We start from the raw sequence: 21,493 nt of genomic DNA on the forward strand, positions 1-21,493 counted from the left end.
CTCACTTTAAAAAAGGTGACAGTTTATCACTTTTTTTTTTTTTTTTGTGAACACCATCTCATGTTTGGATAGAATTTAATATCTTTTGACTTAGACCCATGGTCTTTTGTCCTTTCAGTGGGCACCACTGAGAAGGGTCTTGCTCCACCTTCTATGTGAGGCTGCACACCTCAGAGTAGGGGGAATCTCTTACTGGTTTACGTGTTATTATTATTACTAATGATTGTCATCTTCTCTAAGAAACAAATTAACTTATTTTTAGGTTTTGGTGAAAACCAGACCTTTATTTACTTAGCTTATTCTGGTTTCTTTTAATTTTTTGGACAACAAATCTACATCGAGTTTTAAAATTTAAAACTGTATTGCATTTGAATTTGGTTTAAATTATATAAAAGTTTGAAATTTGTTTTGAAAAGTTTCATTTCAGATAAAAGTGACTCAGTTCAAATAGCTTCTTCTAAAATAATTACATGTATGAATGTGCATAATTTAACTTTTGTCTTGAGTTTAAGTAGGGTTAAACTGACTTCAATTTTATATCTTTCTTGTGGACACAGTCTGTACATTTTATTTCTTTGAAGATAATGTTCAAATAAGAGGATTTAGATTGATAAAGGAAATCTACAGGAAAGCTTTATGAATGTTGGTCAGAATATTTTAAAAATTAACATTTTCTTCACATGGCAATATATATTCTCTTTTGGAAAAGATTTACTAATAAAAAGTTGAAAATAAATGTGAAATATGCTTGGGGAAATTCCCTGTCTCCTTGCAGAGTTCGGTTCTTGAAAGGTGCTTTAAAAAATCCTGAGCATGCAGAATTCTCTTAATATTGGGATATATATTTCAAAGCTTTCCAAGGGCATATGGAGCTTTTTGCAAACCAATCGGAGTTGCATTGCTCCCACAAAAACATGGAGGTGCCTAAATTCCTTTGGGTATTGAGAGACTTTTCCGTGGTTATCTGTAAGATTTGATCAGAAAAATACACTGCAAAATAGTTGTATATTGTGTTTAATTGTTACATTCAGAGGGTCTTTGTGATAAAAATTATCAGTGTTCTGATGGTTTAAAATACTCTTAAACAATGGGGCTGAGTGATAATACTGTTACTTTTGGGTAAAAATGTTCTTTGAAGGTTATGTGGTGTTGTGCATAACATCCTAGAATTTCTTAATAGTATTAATAAGACTTTTAATTCAGTTCTTTCATACTGCTATTAAACTAACCTTGAAGTTTGTATCTTAATCATTTATGTATGTCATCTCAACATCTGTTTATGGTTAAGTGAAAAATTCATAAAATTTCCATGTTAGAAACCTTACGTTGTAGGTTTCAGAACATCAGACTATCTGTAGTCATACGGAAAACAATTTTTTTAGTGCAAGGGCCTCTGATTTGTTTGTTTGTTTACTTTTTTAATAGCTCTGTTGCTTCAACATGATATGAAAGTTTAAAGTACTGTGAAGCATTTCAAGGTTCAAAAGATGGATTCTGAGGTCTGCATGTCCGGGGTATTTTTAGTGCTTTGCTCACTTAAAAAAATCTTTATTTTCCATGCTTGTTTATAGGCATTGTTCATTTGTTAGCTTACTTTCACGGTTTTTAGTATCTTGGCATTTTTATCTAATTGATAATTTTCATGTTTTTAAAGGTCCCCAGGTGCATCCAATTTTTCAACTTTACCAAAGATCTCTCCATCTCTATCAAATAATTATAACAACATGAACAACAGAAAGTAAGCAATATACCTTAAAACATTATTTAATTTAATTGCCCCAGTGTGACATAAACAAATTTTGGTATTTTATAACTCCTAACTTAAGGATTTTTATTTGTTTTACAGTATTTGGATTGTGAATTGTTATTGGTCACTATTTCATATATCAGGAAATTAAACACAGTTAAAGGTGTTTGGTAACTCTTAGTCCTCAGTAGAACAGACACTAAAAAGGGTGTTGAGCATTGTAAGAAAATATATAAATACTTTATTTAGAGTTTATCATGCTAAAAATGCATTGTCGTTGTTGTTATCCCACCTGAATTTAGATGGAGAACAAAAAAAAAAATAAACTACTTAATCAGGTTTTCCCTTATTTATTGATGCTAAGGTATTATAGCAGCATATGTGATATTGCACCTTGATTTGAGACCACTACAGCTGAATTGGTTGAACTATAATGGTTTTCATAGTGATTCTAGCCATTGGTTATTATCAACAACTTCTGTGTTTTAGTGCTAGAAGATTTGAGGGAGATCAGTCTGATAGGTGTGCTTGAATATTACAATGAGCAGAGGCTTAGGAAAAGAGGCCTCTCTCTTTTAAGGGTTTTCTCCTTTATATTCTAAACCAGAAGTTTAAAAAAGAATGCGATAAAACTGTAAAATAAGAGCTTTTATATTCCAGTGGCCAACTTTGTGTGTAACCCTTTTTTGTTGTACACAACTGTGAAAAAAAGTTGGTGAATGTAGAAAAACATGGAATTATTTCACTTTAACAGAAAATGGAGCATCTTTCAAATGCTTGAAACCAGAGAGCGCTCATCTTCAATGCAAGCTGGGGGAAATTGAAGAGGCTTATTCTTACAATTCATTCAAATTTAAAATATTTTTCCAAATATGCATTTTGTGATCAAAAGTGAAGATGTGAAATATTAAAAAGATGACATAAATATTAAATATCTTATACAATATCTTCCAGTTAAATACTGCATTTATCAGAAGTGATTTTTCCTAAGGGGTGAAGTGTCACTTGTGCTTCTACTAATTGTGAGTAGCCCCAACTCTCACTGTTACACAGTTGAAATCCATGTATTTAACTGCAGTGTATCGTACTCTGTCTGTGAATGTGTAGTCAATAAAAAGTATATTGTATCTATGATTGTGTGAAAAATAATTTGACCAGAGCTGAGCTTCTGGCTGGGAACTAATCTCTCCTTCCCCCATTGCTTATACAGAAGACAGTTGTAGCACCAAAACTAGAGCTTAAGAGTTATGTTTTCCTAGAGAGCCATCATTTTAAATCAAGACAGCAAGGCTTTCTTTTTTTTTTCTTTTTTTTCTTTTTTTTCTTTTTTTTTTTTTTTAATGTTAGCTTTTCCCTAGTGATGCTGGAGTTATTTTTAGGAAGTACTTATGAAACCTCCTGCCAGCTCTTTCAGATCTAAAGATAGTTTCTTCACTGGCTTTAGCTGGTTTTATTTTTTGGTTTGTTTTGGATCTAAAGTGGGAGCTTTTAGAACTTAAGGTAAAATTCTGGGATTTTTGTTTCTTTTTTAATTTGAGGATTTTGAACAGAATTATGTGTTTAAAAGGAAATTATATAAAAGTCACATTTGATAAGGAATTGGTCCCAAAGGACCAATAGTCTTAACTATAACTTAGGCATCTGTAAATCAGATAACAGGTACATGTTCTCTGTAGTGTTACAAAATAACAGCCATTTTTCTCTCGTAACTGAAATCACTGTGTATCTGGATGTTTAGTAAGGCAGATACTCAGTGCAGAAGTATATAGTTTTTCTTACAATGCAATAATACAGTTACAGTGAGTTTAACACAAATATTTTAAAAATCACAAATGTACAATTCACTACAATATGTAATACGGTAGAATCTTTAGCAGCATTTCTGTCAGAATACATGTTCAAGATGAACTAGTTCAGGAATAGATAAGTCATATCTGTTAATACACTATGTACTTTAAAGTACATACTGTTGCATTAAGAATTTTTGTCTTCAAAAGCTAAATGGAAAGATATCTGGTTTTAATTGTATTATATAATTCTGGGTTATTGGTTTCTTCCCATGTTCTACTCTTGTCACAAATATCTGCTTGTCTAAGAAAGCACTTGTTTTCCATTAATTAATGCTATCTTTTTTTCATTACTTAATTAACTACTTATGTCAGCTTTGCCTGGAATTTATTTTTGTATTTCTGTCTTACTGTCTCTTACATTGCATGTTATCTTTAGCACAGTAGCGAAATTATACATTTGTGGCTTTCCAGAATCCATTGGCTCCTCCACATGGACATGAGATGCTGTGACTCTGAAAGAAATACTAAGATCTGTTTTGAAGATAATTTAGCTGACAAAGCTGATTTGTAAGGCAGAAAAAGCAAACAGGTTGTGTGTAGTAATAGTCATAAATGGTAGTCACTGCAAGGCTGTTTTTGCAATTATTATAGCTCAGCTATAGAATACAAATTATGTTAAAACTCTGGAAAGTATCATGTTTCTTTGTATGGTACACATTTCTGTAATACTTATCCAATCTGGGAACTGTTCTGAGTAATAGTAATCCTCAAAGTGGTAAATATTTGTGTTTTGAGCTAGTCGTACATTAGATAATAGAAAAAGCCAGTGCAAATTTTATCAGGTCCAAAGCCTTTATTTCTGTAAATGTGAGTTTGCATTTGATGAAATAGAGGGTTCCAAATAATTGATCATTGATGTTCTTTTGCCTTTACAGGTGATCTTGTTGAAAGAATAACATAGGAGAATTAGCATATAATATGTTAGTGGATTCAGAAGAGCAGGGAGAGAAACGCACCACTTAGGTCTTACCGGAATTTCTGTTTATTGCTGTTACAAAGCAATACATTTCATGTCACATATGGTATTTTTTAAATTATGTGCAGAGAGGATTAAAAACAGTTGAATAGGGGTTTTGTTTGGGGATTTAAGAGAAAAGTTGTTTTGTTTTCATCATTTGTAACAATTGTTTCAGGCTTCTAAAATAACTTGCTTCATCATTCAGTAGTGTCAGCTTGTCAGAAGACAGTCAGTTGGCAGCTTTGTTCACATGCTTGGTATATCTCAATACGCTTACTTCAAGAAGTATAAATGTTAATTATATCACCTGTAGAAACAGTTTCTTCATGTTGCACCTGACACATAGGCAAATATTATCAGGAAGGTGATTTTTTTTTTTTTTTTACTTTATTTGATGGTGATCATGAACAATAACAAAGACACTACTCTTTGTGTAGTGACATAGGCCTCCCCTGCTGTTTCAAGCATCTCTAAAACTTGATGGAACCCAATTACGTGTTTGTTAAAGTGGCCAGTCACAAAAACAGGTTGGCAGTGCATTAAAGTGGTTGAAATACTACAGAGCTCAGGAAGTGTTCCAAACTTTTAATTTTCTGGGGTCATTCTTGCAACTCAAATTCCTTTTGCAGCACCTGTTGTTGGTATATGGCACTCCACTGTCAAATGGTGTCCTTTCCAAAGCTAGTGATGCTTTTCCAAACTTCTCTGTTCCAAATCCATGCTTCCCAGAACTCCAACTACACAGTGAGTGCTCTGGATTCATCATCATCTAAAAGCTGCTCTGAGGTTTAAAGGCAGGATACAGAGAGTACATGTAAGTCGTTTCAAATATGGCACATGCAACTCAAAAATTATAGATTTACAGATAATAAAATCTGATTTGGAAACCTCCTTTTACCATTTTCACTACTTCAGGAAGGGTCTGAAGATGGTTTTGCTTTTTCAAGCCTTGCCTTAGTTTTTGAGCAGCAATTTCTTCTAAGAGCCATCAGTGTTCTCTTTCTGTTATTGCCCTGATTTGGCTGCCCCATTCTAATACTATCACTCTGCTTTTCCATGCGTTGTTCCTTTGTTAAAGGCAACTTTCTAAAGGTTTTGCAGGAAAAGCAGATGGAGGCTGGAGACACGCTATCACAAGTTACTTTTTCTAGGGCATTTCTGTAGACTTGGCTTGCATCTTTACTCACTTTCCATTGTTAACCATTTACTACTGACAGTTAATAATACTTTATTTTTTTGTCTGGTCTCCAGAGCATGAAAAGCAGAGGCACGATGTAATTTAAATAAAAATAATTCTTCCAGTAAAAAATCAAGTTTGCAGACTGATAAAGCTGTAAGGAGACATCTCCTAGTCTTTTGCACATAGTAGGCTCTGTATTTTGCCTGATACATTTTAATAAAATATCACAGAAACCTGCAAGAAAAATGGATGAATAGACATGACTCACACAACGTGTGTGGTAACCATATCTCTAAACCCCTCAAATGTACTTCTGTGAGGCAGTATGGAAGTTAAAAGAGCTCAGAAATGGCTTTCCCTCTTGAGAAGTAAACTCTCGACAGTTTGTCCCTTAGAGCAAACCAACATTGGGGATCTATCTGCATTACAGTTATCTTGAATTAAATTATCACGGTGTTACCTAATTTGAGGAAATCTTTCACATGAATGCGCTATATCCAAGAGACACCAATTGCATTTCCTGGCTTTCTAGTGTCCCTGCTGAGGGGGCAGTTTGTGAAGGGGGGAAAGCTGCAGAGAAGGAAAAAGAAGGGGAGTGAAAATCTCCAGAAAAATTACATTCAGTCTGTTTAGTACTCCTACAACTCCTACATTTGCAAAAGAGATTTCTGTTCACCATGTGAAAAGTGTAATCATTGAGTCAGGAGAGGAAAGCAGTAGGAAGAAAGCAGGGCTGGAAGTCGAAGCTTATTGTGTGTCCTGTCCGTGTGTGTTTCGATTGCTGCTGCGCACGGTTGAGCTGGGCTGGAGAATTGTGGAGGTTGCATTAAGCACCAGTGGCAAGCTTGTGCTTTTTTTCCCGGGAGAACTAAGGTTTCCTGATTTAAGGGAATTCGGATTGATTGCAGTAACTGGACTGCAGCTGCAAAGGGAGATGGAAGGTGATTTTCCCTAGAGATCTCATGCATGGTTGAAGGAGGGACTAATCATAGAGAAGAGTTGACCACAGAAGCAAGATTGGATGGGTATGTGGGCCCTGGAGTTCAAAAAGTATCTTGTGTAAACTAGGGTGAAGCATTTAAGATAGGATTAAGCTGAATGGGCAAAACCAACTTTACAGGGATTTTTCATGGAGAATGACCAGTAATCACAATGCCACTTAGCTGGTTCAGGGGCAAGCCAGAGAGCAGAGAAAATGTACGTGTATGGAAAAGGGAAGGACTGATAGGAAGGTCAAATATTAAAAAGAAATGATCAGATGTAAAAGTTTGAGATCAGGAGCTTTATGGACAGTGGAACTATAAACTACACAGATTTCTGAGGCTGACAGAAGATGAAGAAATCTTCTTCCTCTTCTGTTTGAAACTTTCTATAAATCTTGTGATTAAAACAAAACAACTTATTCATGAAAAGTGAGTATTTGTGCATTGAGGAGACGGTTGGAATTCAGTTGGATGTAAAGTGTGTGATACCATTCAGGAATAATGGCTGGAGCGTACCATTGCGCACTTGCATCCTCAGACTTTTACAATTATAAATCTCAGTTATTTATCAGAATAGTTTCTTTGCACTGTGCATTTTTCCATGTCGTTCTTAGCAATTGACTTTCAAATTTTTGTTCGAGTTGCTTCTAATGTGAATAATGTTTAGTGACTGCAGAAATACTCTTGAACTTTAGCCAAAGCTACTATCACACAGATTTCATTATGATCAATGCCTGAAATAGTTTAAGAAGGACTTTAACCTTTCTGGTTGGTTGTTTTTTCTAACATCTGTAGTATTACAGAGCATTCTTTTACAAGGTTCTTGCCTTTCTGGTGTTCTCAGATATGCTTACTTTACTGTTTTGAGAGTCATTCTATATTTAGTATTTGCATGATTTCAGCTGGAAACAAATTGCTTTAAATCTTACCATTTTACCTATTTCAGTCTTCTCCAGTTTCTCCAAACAGATGCATCATAGAGATTTATAATGAAGTTGTTTCAAGGCATTTTGCGCATTCTTTTAGCTCTCAAGGCTTTCCTGCATTCACATGCTGGATTGTGCTGTCCTAGCAGGGCAGCTATAAATAGACTTTCTGATGCAGTGAGGCAGCTATGCCACAGTGGCCTTGGAAATCTCAGCTTTCACCTGTAACTCTGCATTCCCATTCCCACCGACCTCACCCTTGCAGTAGCAGGATGCAAAAGGGATGTAAATGATTGATTGCTGCTGGTGGTGTCTAAAATCTGAGTGTATTAAATTTGATGGAGCAATGAAGAATAGAGTAAGCTGTGAAGCTGCTCCTATCAAAAAGGGGTAGGGATATAATTACAGTTACTGCAGTACATTAGATTTTGATTGTTTGCACAGGTGATTTTTAATTTGAAATTAATGTTATTACAAAAGTTAAATACTTCTTTAAAATCCTTTCTTGTTCACAGAAGTTACTTTAACATTTTTAATCATTTAAGTTTATAAAGTACTTGTATGTATTAAAGAACTATAGAGTACATGTTTACATTGTAAAAGATGTTTTGTTTTTTTTACAGTGTGAAAAATTCAAACTATTGTCTCCCATCGTATACTGCTTATAAGAATTACGATTATTCAGAACCAGGAAGACACAATGAGCAGCCAGGCCTGTGTGGCCTGAGTAACTTGGGGAATACGTGTTTCATGAATTCAGCAATTCAGGTATGTACTTAAGAAGACAAGCTCATTTTGTTCTAATTTGGAAACTAATATTTTGTTATATTTTGTCATGTTTAGTAACTAATATTAACAGACTCCATTAAGTAGCATGATAGGTTTGAAAGTGAGGAAATAATACATCTGTACTGGTATACTAGAAAAGCTGGTTTACATAGCCGCATTCATTGTTTCCCCTGTTTTTGCATGGTGATCGATGTCAGAAAGAGATTTGACCAGCATTCTACATGAGTGAACCTTTAAGTGTGATTTCTTGCTTTTTGTAATGATTGCCATGCATTCATGTCATGAAAAATACTTTGTCATTTTGAAATGCCCTTGAGTACAGATTGTAGTGCTGAAATGTCAAAAAGTAGATGACCAGTGGATTATTAGGCTTTTTTTTCTAACTAATTCTTATGTACTTTTAGTGCACAGGTTGACACACAGGGAACCTTGGAATATATTTCCCTTTGACCTTTCCCTTTTGAATAGCTGCTATTTCATGGTTAAGATATTTTACATGAATGTTATATCTTGTTGCTTTGCTACGATTGAAAGAGAAATACTAGTATACCTAGCATTACTCTTACCAAGACAAAAAAAGCTTAGTCCTTTTAAGTGGAAGGTGCAGTAGTATATTAATTAATGATCAGAAAGAACCAATAGTTTGATTTGGTTTTGTTTAGTTCTGGAACTCATGTTTTGTCGTCAAAGTGGTCTTATGTCAAAAAAACTGTAAAGTGCGTTTAAGTTCTTGTTCACATTTTTTTCCTGCTGTCCATAAAGATACTAGATCCTAACAAAGCATACTTCAGAGCCAGTCTCCTTTTTTGTCATCACAAGGGTTCCTGACTTATGTTTGTGATTTTCTTCAGGTGAAATTAAAAAAAAAAAAAGTTGAATTCCTTCTCTACCTCTTCAGGAAAAAAAGGGATTTCAGACACATTTGTAAGCAAAATTTATGAAGTTTTTGAAAATTGTTCAAAAGAAGAAATATTCCAGAGTTTCTTAGTCTGTGCAGATCTTCTATCCCTCCTTTGTATATAGAATCAGGGAATAATTTGGGTTGAAGGGACCCCAGGATGATCATGGATCCCACCTTTCTATTTGTGTCCATTGACACTAGTCCTGTCACTGTTCACTTCTGAGAAGGGTCTGGCTCCACTTCTCTGTAGCGTCCCATTAGGTGGCTGCAGAGACAGCAGTGAGCTCTCCCCCTTAGCCTTGTCATCTTCAGATTGAACTAATGTGTCCCACTCTGCTCTGCACTGATGCAGCCTAACCTGGAGCACTGTGTGCAGTTCTGGGTGCCACAGGATAAAAATGATATAAAGCTACTGGAGAGTGTCCAGAAGAGGGCTACCAAGATGATGAAGGGTTTGGAGAGGAAGCCATATGAAGAGAAGCTAAAGTCACTTGGTTTGTTCAGCCTGGAGGAGACCTCATGACGGTCTACAGCCTCCTCACAAGGGGAGGAGGAGGGGCAGGTGCCAGACTCTGCTCTTTAGCAACCAATGACAGAACCCAAGGGAACGGCAGGAAGATGTGTCAGGGGAGGTTTAGGTTGGACATTAGGAAAAGGTTCTTCACCCAGAGGGTGGTGGAGCACTGGAACAGGCCCCCCAGGGAGGTGTCACAGCTCCAAGCCTGGCAGTGTTCAAGAAGAGACTGGACAATGCCCTCAGAAAACATGGTGTGAACTGTGGGGTTGTCCAACTCCTGTCTCTGCATATGACTCGATGATCCTTGTGGGTCCCTTCCAACTCAGGACATTCTATGATTCTCTGAGTTCTCAGCCTCTCCTTGTTTGTTGTTCTCCAGACTCCGACCATGGTGGCGGCCCTTTTGCACTCTTGCGCTGGAGAGACCTAAACAGGACAGTGCTCCAGCAACAGCAATCACAAGTGCCAAATCGCGGGGAAGACTTGCTTCCCATGGCTTCTGACTGCTACTGCTCATACAGCCCAGCTTACAAGTGGCCACCTTTCCCACAAGGATGCCCTACGGGCTCTTCCATGTTTCCTTACAAAAGGATCACTGGGTCATATTATGCAAAGCTGCTTTCTGGCCAGTCAGTCTCCAGTCTTTAGTGGTATATGGGATTATTCTAAGGTTTTTCCATGTATAAGGCATCCATAAAATTCAATTTACTCTTGTTTCTAAAAATGTTTTCTTGAGGATACTTGAAGTCGAACAGTACAGGAAGTAATTCAAATGTTATTTTAGCATGCTGCACCAAAGATGACTAAACTGAAAGGGAGAGGGACACACATTTTGCAGCGTCCATTCTGAGTGAAAATGCTAAATGTAACTTCTCTTGATTACTGAATTTCATAATTATGCTATTGTAAAGGAAAAGAAAAATAATATTTTTGTGTCTAGTGTGTGAACCAGAATTGTCTTCCAAAAGTTGAATTAAAATAATATTCTTTGTACATAATGAAATATTTCATGATTCTACACTGTTCATCAGGCTAGACTGATTAAAAACTGGGATAATTTTGATTACTTATTCAAACCTTTGTTAAACTGGCATACATGAATTTGCATGTATGTAGATTTAAAAGTAACCCTTTATGTGAGAGTTTTAAGCATGGTGTAGTACCTTTAGGAATCTTATACATCTTAACAAACTTACTACATTTTGCATCAGGATCCCACTTTAGCAATTGGATTTAATTCTGAGGTTTGCATTCTAAATCATGTCAGCATTGACTTAATTGGTTTTCAGTTGTATCTAGGGAATCGAATTTTCAAATATGTTCTGAAAATTTGTAAAGTAATAAACACAGTTTTGCTGATTCACAAGACAATGCTCTGTGTAAGAAAATTAGGTGTTTATTGAGCAGGGCAGCTTTTAGTTTGGCATAGTACCTTTAGTACGTCCTTGTTTTTTCAAATGCATTATTTGGCAGCTTTCTTAGCAAGTAAGTGTAAAGTACCTTTCAGTTCCACCTACTATATCTCAAGGAAAGTATTGTTCAGAGTTCAGTGTTATCTAAGATGATCCATGGAAGTGCTCTTTAGTAAAAGTATGACATTCTTAACACAGGGAGGTCTTGCAGACTTCTCCTGTCATCATCTTCTTGCTGCCACTTCTGTTTTTTCCAATGACACTGAAAGCATGCATTTCACTGCACTTATTTGCCATTAATTTCACCTCTTGCTGTTATTGGAGTAACACTGTATTATTCTGGCTAGAGGTGTAATGTGTGTGGCTGAAGCAGTCTGAACACATTTGATCTTGTCTAATCTTGGAAGCGATGAAAGGATGGGCCGGGATAGTATGTGGATGGCAAACTAAGGAATTCTGCTTGGGAATATTGGGTGCTTTGGGCTTCGACCTGAATGATGGAACAGAGTGCACCCTCACCAAGATTGGAGATTACACAAATTTTGAAGGAGGATGGATACACCAGGAGGGTGTGCTGCCATTCTCAGGCACCTCAACAGGCTGGAGAAAAGGGCAGACAAGCACCTCATGAAGTTCAGTCAGAGGAAGTGCAAAGACCTGCCCCTGGGGAGGAATAAGCCCAGGCACCAGTACACACTGGGGCAGAGCATGGAAAGCAGCTTGGCAGAGAAGCACCTGGGGTCCTGGTGCACAAAAAGCTGGACATGAGCCCGCAATGTGCCCTTGGGCCAAACACCTTGTGGGCGGCACTGGGAAAAGCAGGGCCAGCAGGTGAAGGGAGATGATCCTTCCCCTCCACTCAGCACCGGCGAGACACCCCTGGAGTGCTGGGTTCACTTCTGGGCTCCCCAGTACAAGAGAGACAGGGACGTACTGGAGCAAGGCCAGTTGAGAGGCCACAAAGATGATCAAGGGGTTGCAGCATCTGAGCTACGTGGAGAGGCTGAGAGAGCTGGGACTGCTCAGCCTGGAGAAGGTTCCAGAGCAATCATTTATGTGTATAAATACCTGATGGAGGAGAGGAAAGAAAACTGAGCCAAACTCTTTCTCAGTGGTGCCCACTGAAAGGACAAAAGGCAATGGGTATAAACCAAAGCACAGGCACTTCCGTTGAAATGTAAGAAATTTTGTTTTACAGTGAGGGTTATGAAACACTGGAATAGGTTTTGCAGGGAGTTTGTGGAGTCTCCATCCTTGGAGGTGCTCAAAACCTGTTAGGACACAGTCCCAAGCAACCTGCTCTAGGTGATCCTTCTTTGAGCAGGTGGGTTGGACTAGACAAGCTCCAGAGGTGACTTCCAACCTCAACTATTCTGTGACTCTCTGATCTGCTTTGGTTACCTACTCTAGTTTATTTGCTTTCCTAAGGTGTCTTCCTTCACAGTTATCACGGTTTTCTCTAAACAAAATAGTTTGCTGCAGAGTTTTGGACTCTTAAATAGTTTCGAATTCTATTCCTGTTCTATTCCAAAAGCTCTACTTTGATCTCTTCCCTTCTGTCAGTGCTGAGTATAATCAATGTAACTTCCTTCAACAGAAGCAGGGTTTAGTTTATCCACTCTCCTGCTGATTACTGCTTTTCTTGCATCTTCATTCTTCCCAGACATCATTGAAGCACCTTAGTGTTCACATAAAAGCCATTTCTGCTTCAGAAACCACTTCATTTCTCAGCTGCTCTTTGCTCTCATCTCATGTACAGTGAAGTTCGTTTGCATCAGAACTGTTACCAGTGTTCCTCGAAGAAGAGGGCCAGTTCCTTGCACATGTTGCTCTCCAGAGTCTGAAGGTTTTTGCTCTGTAACCACACTAGCTAGAAATGTGATATTCCTGGCAGTTCCTTAAATTTTGTTGCAAGTTCATTAATAGTTCTTCAGTCTGTTGTAAGGTTAGGCTTGGCCCTTCATCCTTTTAAGTGATAATTGTAAAGAGACCTTTGCTTTTCCAAGTGGGCGCTTTCAGTGTTACAAAGCTCAAGACAACTACAGGAGAGATGGTGAAAAGATGGGTAAGGTCTTTTATGTTACCACAAACAGCTGCAAGCTGAGCAGGAGTAAGGCCAAGATACCATTTCTGCCAAGTGCTGTTGACTCCTCATTGTTTCTTATTAAAAAAAAGCAGTAACTCAGTGTTATTTCATATTTTGGTTGTATTGGAACTTTTGTATAGATTTTTTCAGATTCTTCTGAAAGTGCATCCCATGCATGTTTTTAATTCAGTGCTAACACCTAAGGCTTGATTTTTATTATTAAGGTCTAAATGTCTGCTTTTGCAGATCTGAACATTAAATAAAATGGGAAAGACATAAGGGAGCTTGTGAACTTTTTCTAAACATATTGTTGCGAATGCTTGAACACATATCAAGCCAAAAAAAGTATTTGGCAGATAGATGTTTTACTCATATTCACTTATGTACATGGCTATGTTCTAAGCTGAAAAAATTGGAAAAATATGAATCTCCTGAAGCATTGCTGTGCTGCCACCTGTGGATGTTTCCTAAGTATTGCTTTGCCATTTTGGTGAGATAGCAGTGATTAGAGCTCTGTGGGAAATGTTGGGGTTTTTTTCTTTTGCAGTGAAAACCTGAGAGTTCACAAAGTTTTTATTTTGTGATTCAAAATTCTCATCAGTGTGATTATATAGATTTGACTTTTGAACAACAGCTGTTCAGAGCTTTGAAATGGGGTATTTCAGCAATTTTCTTTCTTCATAAAGCTGATTAACATTCTCTATTGGGTTACTTACGGCTATGAGTTTATCCAGACAAAACATGTTTCATGAGAACCTGAAATGATTTGGTTTTTAGTGCTCTGTTTCAGTTACTGTAGGCATACGGAGTTTGGGTTAAGAGGTGTATTAGCTGAGCGCTTTTTACCACGTCTGACACTAAGCACTTCAGACAAAAGTCAGATAGACAGGTGTAAAGTAATTCACTTATTCTCCTATTACTTGGATCGTTCTTTCAGTCAGTCAGCTCTTCGTCTTTTATTAGAAGGTCGAAATGCAAAATTTCTATGTGCCTTGCATGCAATTGTTAAGTAGAATAGCTGAAGAACCATGATACTTATAGGAATGCTCAATTTTTAGCTTAATTTCATGATCTTATTGTCTGCATCTCATTTCTCCAGTTCACTGGCATAATAGGTAATGATGTTTGCTTTGAAATTTTATTTTTATCATTATTTCTGTGTAATATCCCTTATGGGATGTGAATAAATGTTTCCTCATTACCTTAAGATCATAGGATAATTCGGGTTAGAAGGAACTTCAGGAGGTTTCTAGTGCAACCTGCTCTGAGGTCAGATGGGGTTGCCTGTGGCTTGATCCAGCTGGGTTTTGAAAACCTCCAGGAAGGCTGCGCAGCCTCTCAGCTCCACTACTGGACTGTTCTTACAGTGAAAACTTTTTTCCCTTTCACTTTCCCTTCCATTCTACCCCTGCAAAAAAAAAAAAAATCTCTGTTTTCAGCTGTTTTCCGCTCACATGTTGTTCTGAATATGGTGTAATTTGATTTAAGAAGCTCTATCGGCTCTCTTTTCCAAGTACGTATGTAGTCTGTCCTTGAGGCCCTGTAAACTTTGTGCATCTATAACAACTTTGAGCAAGGAGTGTCATAAGGCTATTATTCATGTATCAAGAACCACCTTCTTTTGTTTGTTTGGAACATTGATAGAAGTTGTGTTGTCCCATTGTGGTTGGCTGGACTGTTATGTTTAATAAATTCTGACATAAAGCTTTTGAAAAATACTCTCTCTGCATACCTTGTAGTGATAGCTGCAGCCAGTCTTGGTTTAAAACCATTATTTGTTTCTGGGAAAGACTTTTGCTGCTTTTTTTTGTGTGTCTGTGTGTGTGTGGGCATGAGGCATTGCAGTTTAAAGTATTGTTCGTGGCTCCTTTAACAAAGTTCAAACATTCTTTGTCTAGAAGTAATTCAAATCACTGTTCTAAAAATTCTGTATTTCTGTTACAGTGTCTGAGCAACACACCTCCTCTTACAGAATACTTCCTCAATGATAAATACCAAGAAGAGCTGAATTTTGACAATCCTTTAGGAATGCGAGGTGAAATAGCAAAATCTTATGCAGAGCTTATCAAGCAAATGTGGTCAGGAAAATACAGCTACGTCACCCCGAGAGCATTTAAGGTCAGTAAGGAATTTAACCTGAATATACATTATTAATTTGGTTTTGCGGTTTAAGTATACAAAACTTACAGAAGTATGCAATAGGAATTTGAATGCAGTCCATTCGTTTAACTGTTAAAACGCTTGGATATTTAAGTAAGTGTCAACTGTCCTTGTGCTTTGGTCTTTGGTTTCCTGTTTTGGCTTCCTGTCTCCATTGAAAAGCTTATCTTTTATAACTTTATAAGTTTTGCCCTTTCAACTTTCTGTTGTAGCATCTCAGAAGTATCTGTTCTTTATAACAATTAAGGTACCAGAAGTATTTGTATTTATTTTTTTTAGACACAAGTGGGACGATTTGCACCACAATTTTCTGGTTATCAGCAACAAGATTGTCAAGAGCTACTGGCTTTTCTCTTGGATGGATTACACGAGGATTTGAATCGAATTAGGAAAAAGCCTTACATTCAGTTAAAGGATGCAGACGGGAGACCAGACAAGGTAGTTTTTGGTGTTGATCTTCATTTTAGTCAAGGCTCCACGTTGCAAGATACTTCTACATGATCGTTCACTGAAAGGTTGGGATATTAGTCATGTGTTGCTTTTTCTGGAAGAGATTTCAGAAAATAAGCAAAGACTTCAAAATTGAGATCTTGTTCAGGTACCTGTGTAAATTCCTGTTTATTTGGAAGATAATTGTAGGGGTGAGAGGGTGTTAAGGCTTTGTTAAGACCTTTTTGTTCAACACTGAGTTCAGCTGGAAAAACCTTTTCCATTCTGTTCTTTTGCTCTTACACCTACAGTAGGCAAGGTTCTGTCTCTCTTCAGTATTACTTTAGGGAAATTCCTCTAGCATTGAGCTACAAGCATATTATAGATAACTTCTTTTGTAACGAGTATGTTACTTCAGATGGAATTTTTAGTTTTAGCTTTTGTCTTGCCTCAAGCCACTTCAAGTCTCTCTCAGACTATGTAATACCACTGACAGAATCTCTGTCCTAGGAAAAGCTTACACCTTTTAACCTGCGATCCTGGTAGTAACATATCTTACAGAGTCCTTTGGAGGGAGATTTCTATGTTTAGGTGGTAGCTGAGAATGTTTTCTCAAGTACTATTACTAGTAATTCTCTCTGTTCATTTCCTACTACTTTGTCATAACCCAGCTCATGCTTTAATTACAGGTGGTTGCTGAAGAAGCCTGGGAAAACCATTTAAAAAGAAATGATTCCATCATTGTAGATATATTTCATGGCCTTTTTAAATCCACCCTAGTTTGTCCTGAATGTGCTAAGATATCTGTAACCTTTGATCCCTTTTGTTACTTGACGCTTCCATTGCCCATGAAAAAAGAACGCACTTTGGAAGTGTATTTAGTTAGAATGGATCCACTTGCAAAGCCTATGCAGGTAAGCCTCTCAGTTAATGTACAAAACTGCTGATTCATGTCTCATTAACAATGAACCTGAGTTCCTTTACATTTTTTAAATTTAGAAGTACAATAAACAAATCCAACAAGCTTTGGTTTCCTGGTATGTGTTCTAAAGTCCCACTTAGAAAGCCTGAAGAAGATTGTACATACCTTCTTATATTTCTATGAGTTTCAAGGAAGATATTGGTAATTTCTTTATGGTTGTATTAATGATGCTTCTTAATCTTTAAAATGTATGCTGTCCTCATTTTTTATCTTAGTGTTTCTATCATGAATTTGTATGGTTATAAAAACAATGTTTATACACTTAATCCAAACTGAATTCCTCAGTTTCTTACCCTCAAAAGGCAAATATTGTTAAAAAGGTGTGCAAAAAAAAAAAAAGGCAAGCAGCATTCTAAGTATATTATGTAGTCCTGAATTATTCTGTGCTAATAGTACATAATAGTAAAAAGAAAAAATTTCAGATGAGATTTCTTTGTAAAGGCTATCTCTTTTGCCTTTTTTTAGGAAGGATGGTATTATAGACCCTAGAATGGCATGAAACAATGTACATAAGTTATGGTAACAAAATAAGGATGAAATGGTTCTAGCTGTACATTATGGGGTAAGCAAGGATAGGTTAAATAAGAAAGATGCAAGCAGTTAGGCAGACTTGCAAAAAGGCTTTAACTCCTGAAATCAGAGTATTATCAGAAGGAATGTGGAAAAGGAGGTGTTCGTAAAGGCAATATGAGTTAGGGAAGCCAAAGATAAATGGACATGTAGTAACTAGTGGGAGATGAGCCTGCTAGAAATTTAATTATTTGTGAGAACAGGTTTGCACAAGGGACACACAGTAGTTAAAGGTGACCATGTATGACGTGTGAGATGGTTCTGCAGGGATGAATAGAGTTTGGGAAGAGCGCGAGTTCAGGAGAGCTTTTGTGAGTCTAAATAACTCTAAGACTTAAGGAGATACCAAACACATGCTGTACTTGGCAATTCATTACAAAGTTAAAATACCTCATTTCTAATTAATCCTGTCTTTATTTATTATGCAAATAACAGGTAAGAGTCCTGTGTGGAGTTTCATTACAAACTGCAGGTGTACAGCACTAAGGGAAGCCACAGAGAGGTTTTATTTGTTAATCATCAGGTTCTCTCTCTGCATGTGAAATTAGAATTTAGTCTTTACCCGTTGCCTGCCATTGCTTTTTTCCCCAGTAACACTTTGTAAACTACTTGTGTTGTATTCCGAATTTAAGAACCTAGCACATAGCATGCATACTATTTAAATGCTTAAATAAGTAGGTGCTGTTGAAATATAAATCTAAGTAGTTGGTGCTGTTAGTCTTCTTACGGAAAAAGTAAAATAACATTTAAAAAAGCATTGTATAAACTAATAAATGCAGCATTCAAAATGTGTGCGTTTGTGTGAGTAAAGTTGTGAATGTAACTACTACATCTTCAGCAGCTCTCAGAATTTGTGTTAGTTGATTTACGTACTTTGCACCTTAAGTTCAAGAATCTGAAAGAAGTACGTGAAGTATGTTGAACATGTGATAAGTCATTTGGGTTTTTTTCGTCATGCATATTTGTTCTCTTAAGAAATTAACATGGCATTTTATTTTTTTTAGTACAAAGTAGTTGTTCCCAAAATTGGAAATATATTGGATCTTTGCACAGCATTGTCTGCTTTGTCTGGTGTTCCTGCAGATAAGGTAAGAGTGATTTCTTATATGAAGCACAACAACAAATATTTTGACACGTATTAACCTGGTTTAATGATGTATACTCCATTTTCTTTTTAGATGATTGTTACTGATATATACAATCACAGGTTCCACAGGATATTTGGCATGGATGAAAATCTAAGTAATATTATGGAACGTGATGACATTTATGTGTAAGTACATGTCTCTTTGCAGCCTGTTTAGTTATTTGCAAAAGTTCAAAATCTAGATGTAAAGACAAATCTTGGGGGTTGTATTATTTTTTAATTTTTCCTCTTTGTAACCTTTTAAGTGACATTTGTCCTTTGCATTTCTGATTGTTTTTCTTTTAGATTTGAAATTCCAATCAATAGAACAGAAGATACAGAACAAGTTATAATTCCTGTTTGTTTAAGAGAAAAGTGCAGGCACACTAGCTACAGCCATAGTGGTTCTTCACTGTTTGGTCAACCTTTTCTCATAGCAGTGCCTAGAAACAATACTGAAGATAAACTGTATAATCTGCTGCTGCTACGAATGTGGTAAGGTTATTGTTTAAAGAAAAACACGTTTGTTATGAATAATCCTACCAGTTGGAATCACTAGGCACTTTTTTTTACATGCATTGCTAACAGCCAGTTAGATTTGAGTATTTAGTCTTGTATTTGCTTTCTGTTAAATATATTAAATCTAAAATTTTAGCCACTTTTTGATGTGAACTATTCTGGATTTTAATTTTGAATTTTTTTGGTAGCATGACCTCATGGAAAAATTATTCCAGAAGATCATAGAGAGTAAATCTGTATTGTCAGTTTAGGGGAATTAATTCTGCTGTATACAAAGCTGTTCATTAGGGCTTGGTAAGATGGAAATGTTTTACCAATTCTTCTGCTGTGGTTATACCTCCTGTCTCTACTATACAAGTTTATATACTAATTTATGTTGTAAAAATACATGGTAGAAACTTTCTGAAACTAGACTGGAATAAGTGTCATTATGTGTAAGAAATTAGAATCGTACAACCTCCAGTTAAAATTTATCCTTCATTTTCTGTTGCTGTAACTTTCTCAGTAAGTGAACCCATATTTTTTTCTGTGTAAAAAAAAAAAAAATATGGTTAATGAACAGATAAATAAGTGATTTCTGGACAGAGACTAATACCAAGATTTACGTTGCATAAAATCAAGAACTGCCGAAAACACAAGATCATAGACAAGCAGAATTTCAGATGTGTCTGTAACAGTAGACATGTTAGTCAATAAAACTTTTCATTCAGAATAAATCAGAAAGGAGTGCAGGAATACAGTACATTAGAATGGATTTGCTGTAACCATTTAATTATCTGCTTTGAACAATGTAAATATTTTAAAATCATCCATTGATTCTAACTGTTGCTTTCATTTGTTATATTTAGCCGATATGTAAAAACATGTACTGAAAGTGAAGACACTGAGGGATCCCTGCATTGCTGTAAGGACCATGGTATCAATGGTAATGGCCCAAATGGAATACATGAAGAAGGATCTCCAAGTAAGACTGGAATATCTAGACTTGTTCAGTATTTTGTGTTCGATTTGAAACTGAAGTCAGTTTTGTAGTGTCTTTCAATTTTTTTTCTACCTCATTTCTTCCTCCTTCTTCCAATTGTTTCAGGTGAAATGGAAACAGATGAACAAGATGACGAATCCAGCCAGGATCAGGAACTTCCTTCAGAGAATGAAAACAGCCAGTCAGAAGACTCAGTTGGAGGTGACAATGACTCTGAAAATGGATTATGTACTGAGGATACTTGCAAAGGTCAACCACTCACGGGACACAAAAAGCGATTGTTTACATTCCAGTTCAATAATTTAGGCAATACTGACATAAACTACATCAAAGATGATACCAGGCATATTAGATTTGATGATAGGCAACCTAGGCTTGACGGTAAGTCATGGGGAACAGCTTGGACAACATTTGATTCTTTTTTCTGACTCCACTTACATAGAATCGTGTTTCATTCTCTCTGTGTACTATTTGATATATCTTTTTTTTCCAATAGTAAATTCTGTATAAATAACTAGTTTGTTGTTGTAATTAATTATTAGAAATGCCGAAATTGTGTGTGCTGCAATTTTTCATCTTAAATTCATGCTAACATTGTGTAATTAATTTTGAAGAGTGTTTGCCCAAAGTTAATAGTTTCATGTAAAGCAAGAAATAGTATTAAGAAAAAACATGTTTTTAATCTTAGAAAGATCTTTCCTTGCTTTGGATTGGGATCCTGAATTGAAGAAGAGATATTTTGATGATAGTGCAGCAGAGGTAAGCTGTTTATGTTGCTCCCCTTTCCAGCACCAATAAAACTTAAATGTGAAAAATGCAACTTCATTAATGTGATGTAAGAGACTGTAAGTCTTCAAAAGAAGAAGCTATATATCTTTTTTCACATTGTTCGTCGTAAATATGTTGTCATAAATAAATTTCATTTACACATCTAAGTAATTAGCAAATTTTAGGCTTACTAACTTGGAAGTAAATCTGAAGCTGTGAAAGCTTTTTGCTTGAATGGTTTCTGATCAGTTTTTCCATATATAGGAGCTTTGTAGTTACTGTTTATAGTAAGACGACATCACTAAAATGAGTTTTATTTCATTTGTTCTCTTAACTCAAGAAATACTTCTCTTTAGGATTTTGAAAAACATGAAAGTGTGGAATATAAGCCTCCCAAAAAGCCTTTTGTGAAATTAAAAGATTGCATTGAGCTGTTCACAACAAAGGAAAAACTAGGTGCTGAAGACCCATGGTAAGGACAAAAAATTAAAACTATGTTCTATGGTGTGTTTCTCAAAATGTAATCAAAACCAGACTTGAACCTAATTGATCTCTTAACAGTATTTTGAATCTTGTACTTAAAAGCATAGTTGAAAATTCTCAAAGTG

At 36.2% G+C, this 21,493-nt stretch overlaps 1 protein-coding gene across 6 annotated transcripts in view; it reads left to right on the plus strand.

Annotated features, from left to right (window-relative positions):
• USP15 (ubiquitin specific peptidase 15) overlaps positions 1-21,493 on the plus strand; it is a 64,801-nt gene that overhangs the window by 37,935 nt on the left and 5,373 nt on the right. For 2 of the 6 annotated variants that reach the window (XM_065628108.1, XM_065628126.1), the window contains 12 exons: positions 1,655-1,738; positions 8,268-8,412; positions 15,294-15,467; positions 15,789-15,947; positions 16,628-16,852; positions 18,495-18,578; positions 18,669-18,763; positions 18,923-19,111; positions 19,984-20,099; positions 20,223-20,498; positions 20,806-20,876; positions 21,242-21,357. In XM_065628108.1, the coding sequence (XP_065484180.1) occupies positions 1,655-1,738; positions 8,268-8,412; positions 15,294-15,467; positions 15,789-15,947; positions 16,628-16,852; positions 18,495-18,578; positions 18,669-18,763; positions 18,923-19,111; positions 19,984-20,099; positions 20,223-20,498; positions 20,806-20,876; positions 21,242-21,357 (1,734 nt within the window). Of the gene's footprint in view, positions 1-1,654; positions 1,739-2,501; positions 2,849-8,267; positions 8,413-15,293; positions 15,468-15,788; positions 15,948-16,627; positions 16,853-17,925; positions 18,467-18,494; positions 18,579-18,668; positions 18,764-18,922; positions 19,112-19,983; positions 20,100-20,222; positions 20,499-20,805; positions 20,877-21,225; positions 21,358-21,493 lie in introns of those variants that run through there. The other 4 variants (XM_065628136.1, XM_065628118.1, XM_065628144.1 and 1 more) reach the window with 4 other exon arrangements.

The sequence above is a fragment of the Caloenas nicobarica genome, chromosome 1, assembly GCF_036013445.1.
Source record: "Caloenas nicobarica isolate bCalNic1 chromosome 1, bCalNic1.hap1, whole genome shotgun sequence".
Lineage (NCBI taxonomy): Eukaryota > Metazoa > Chordata > Aves > Columbiformes > Columbidae > Caloenas > Caloenas nicobarica.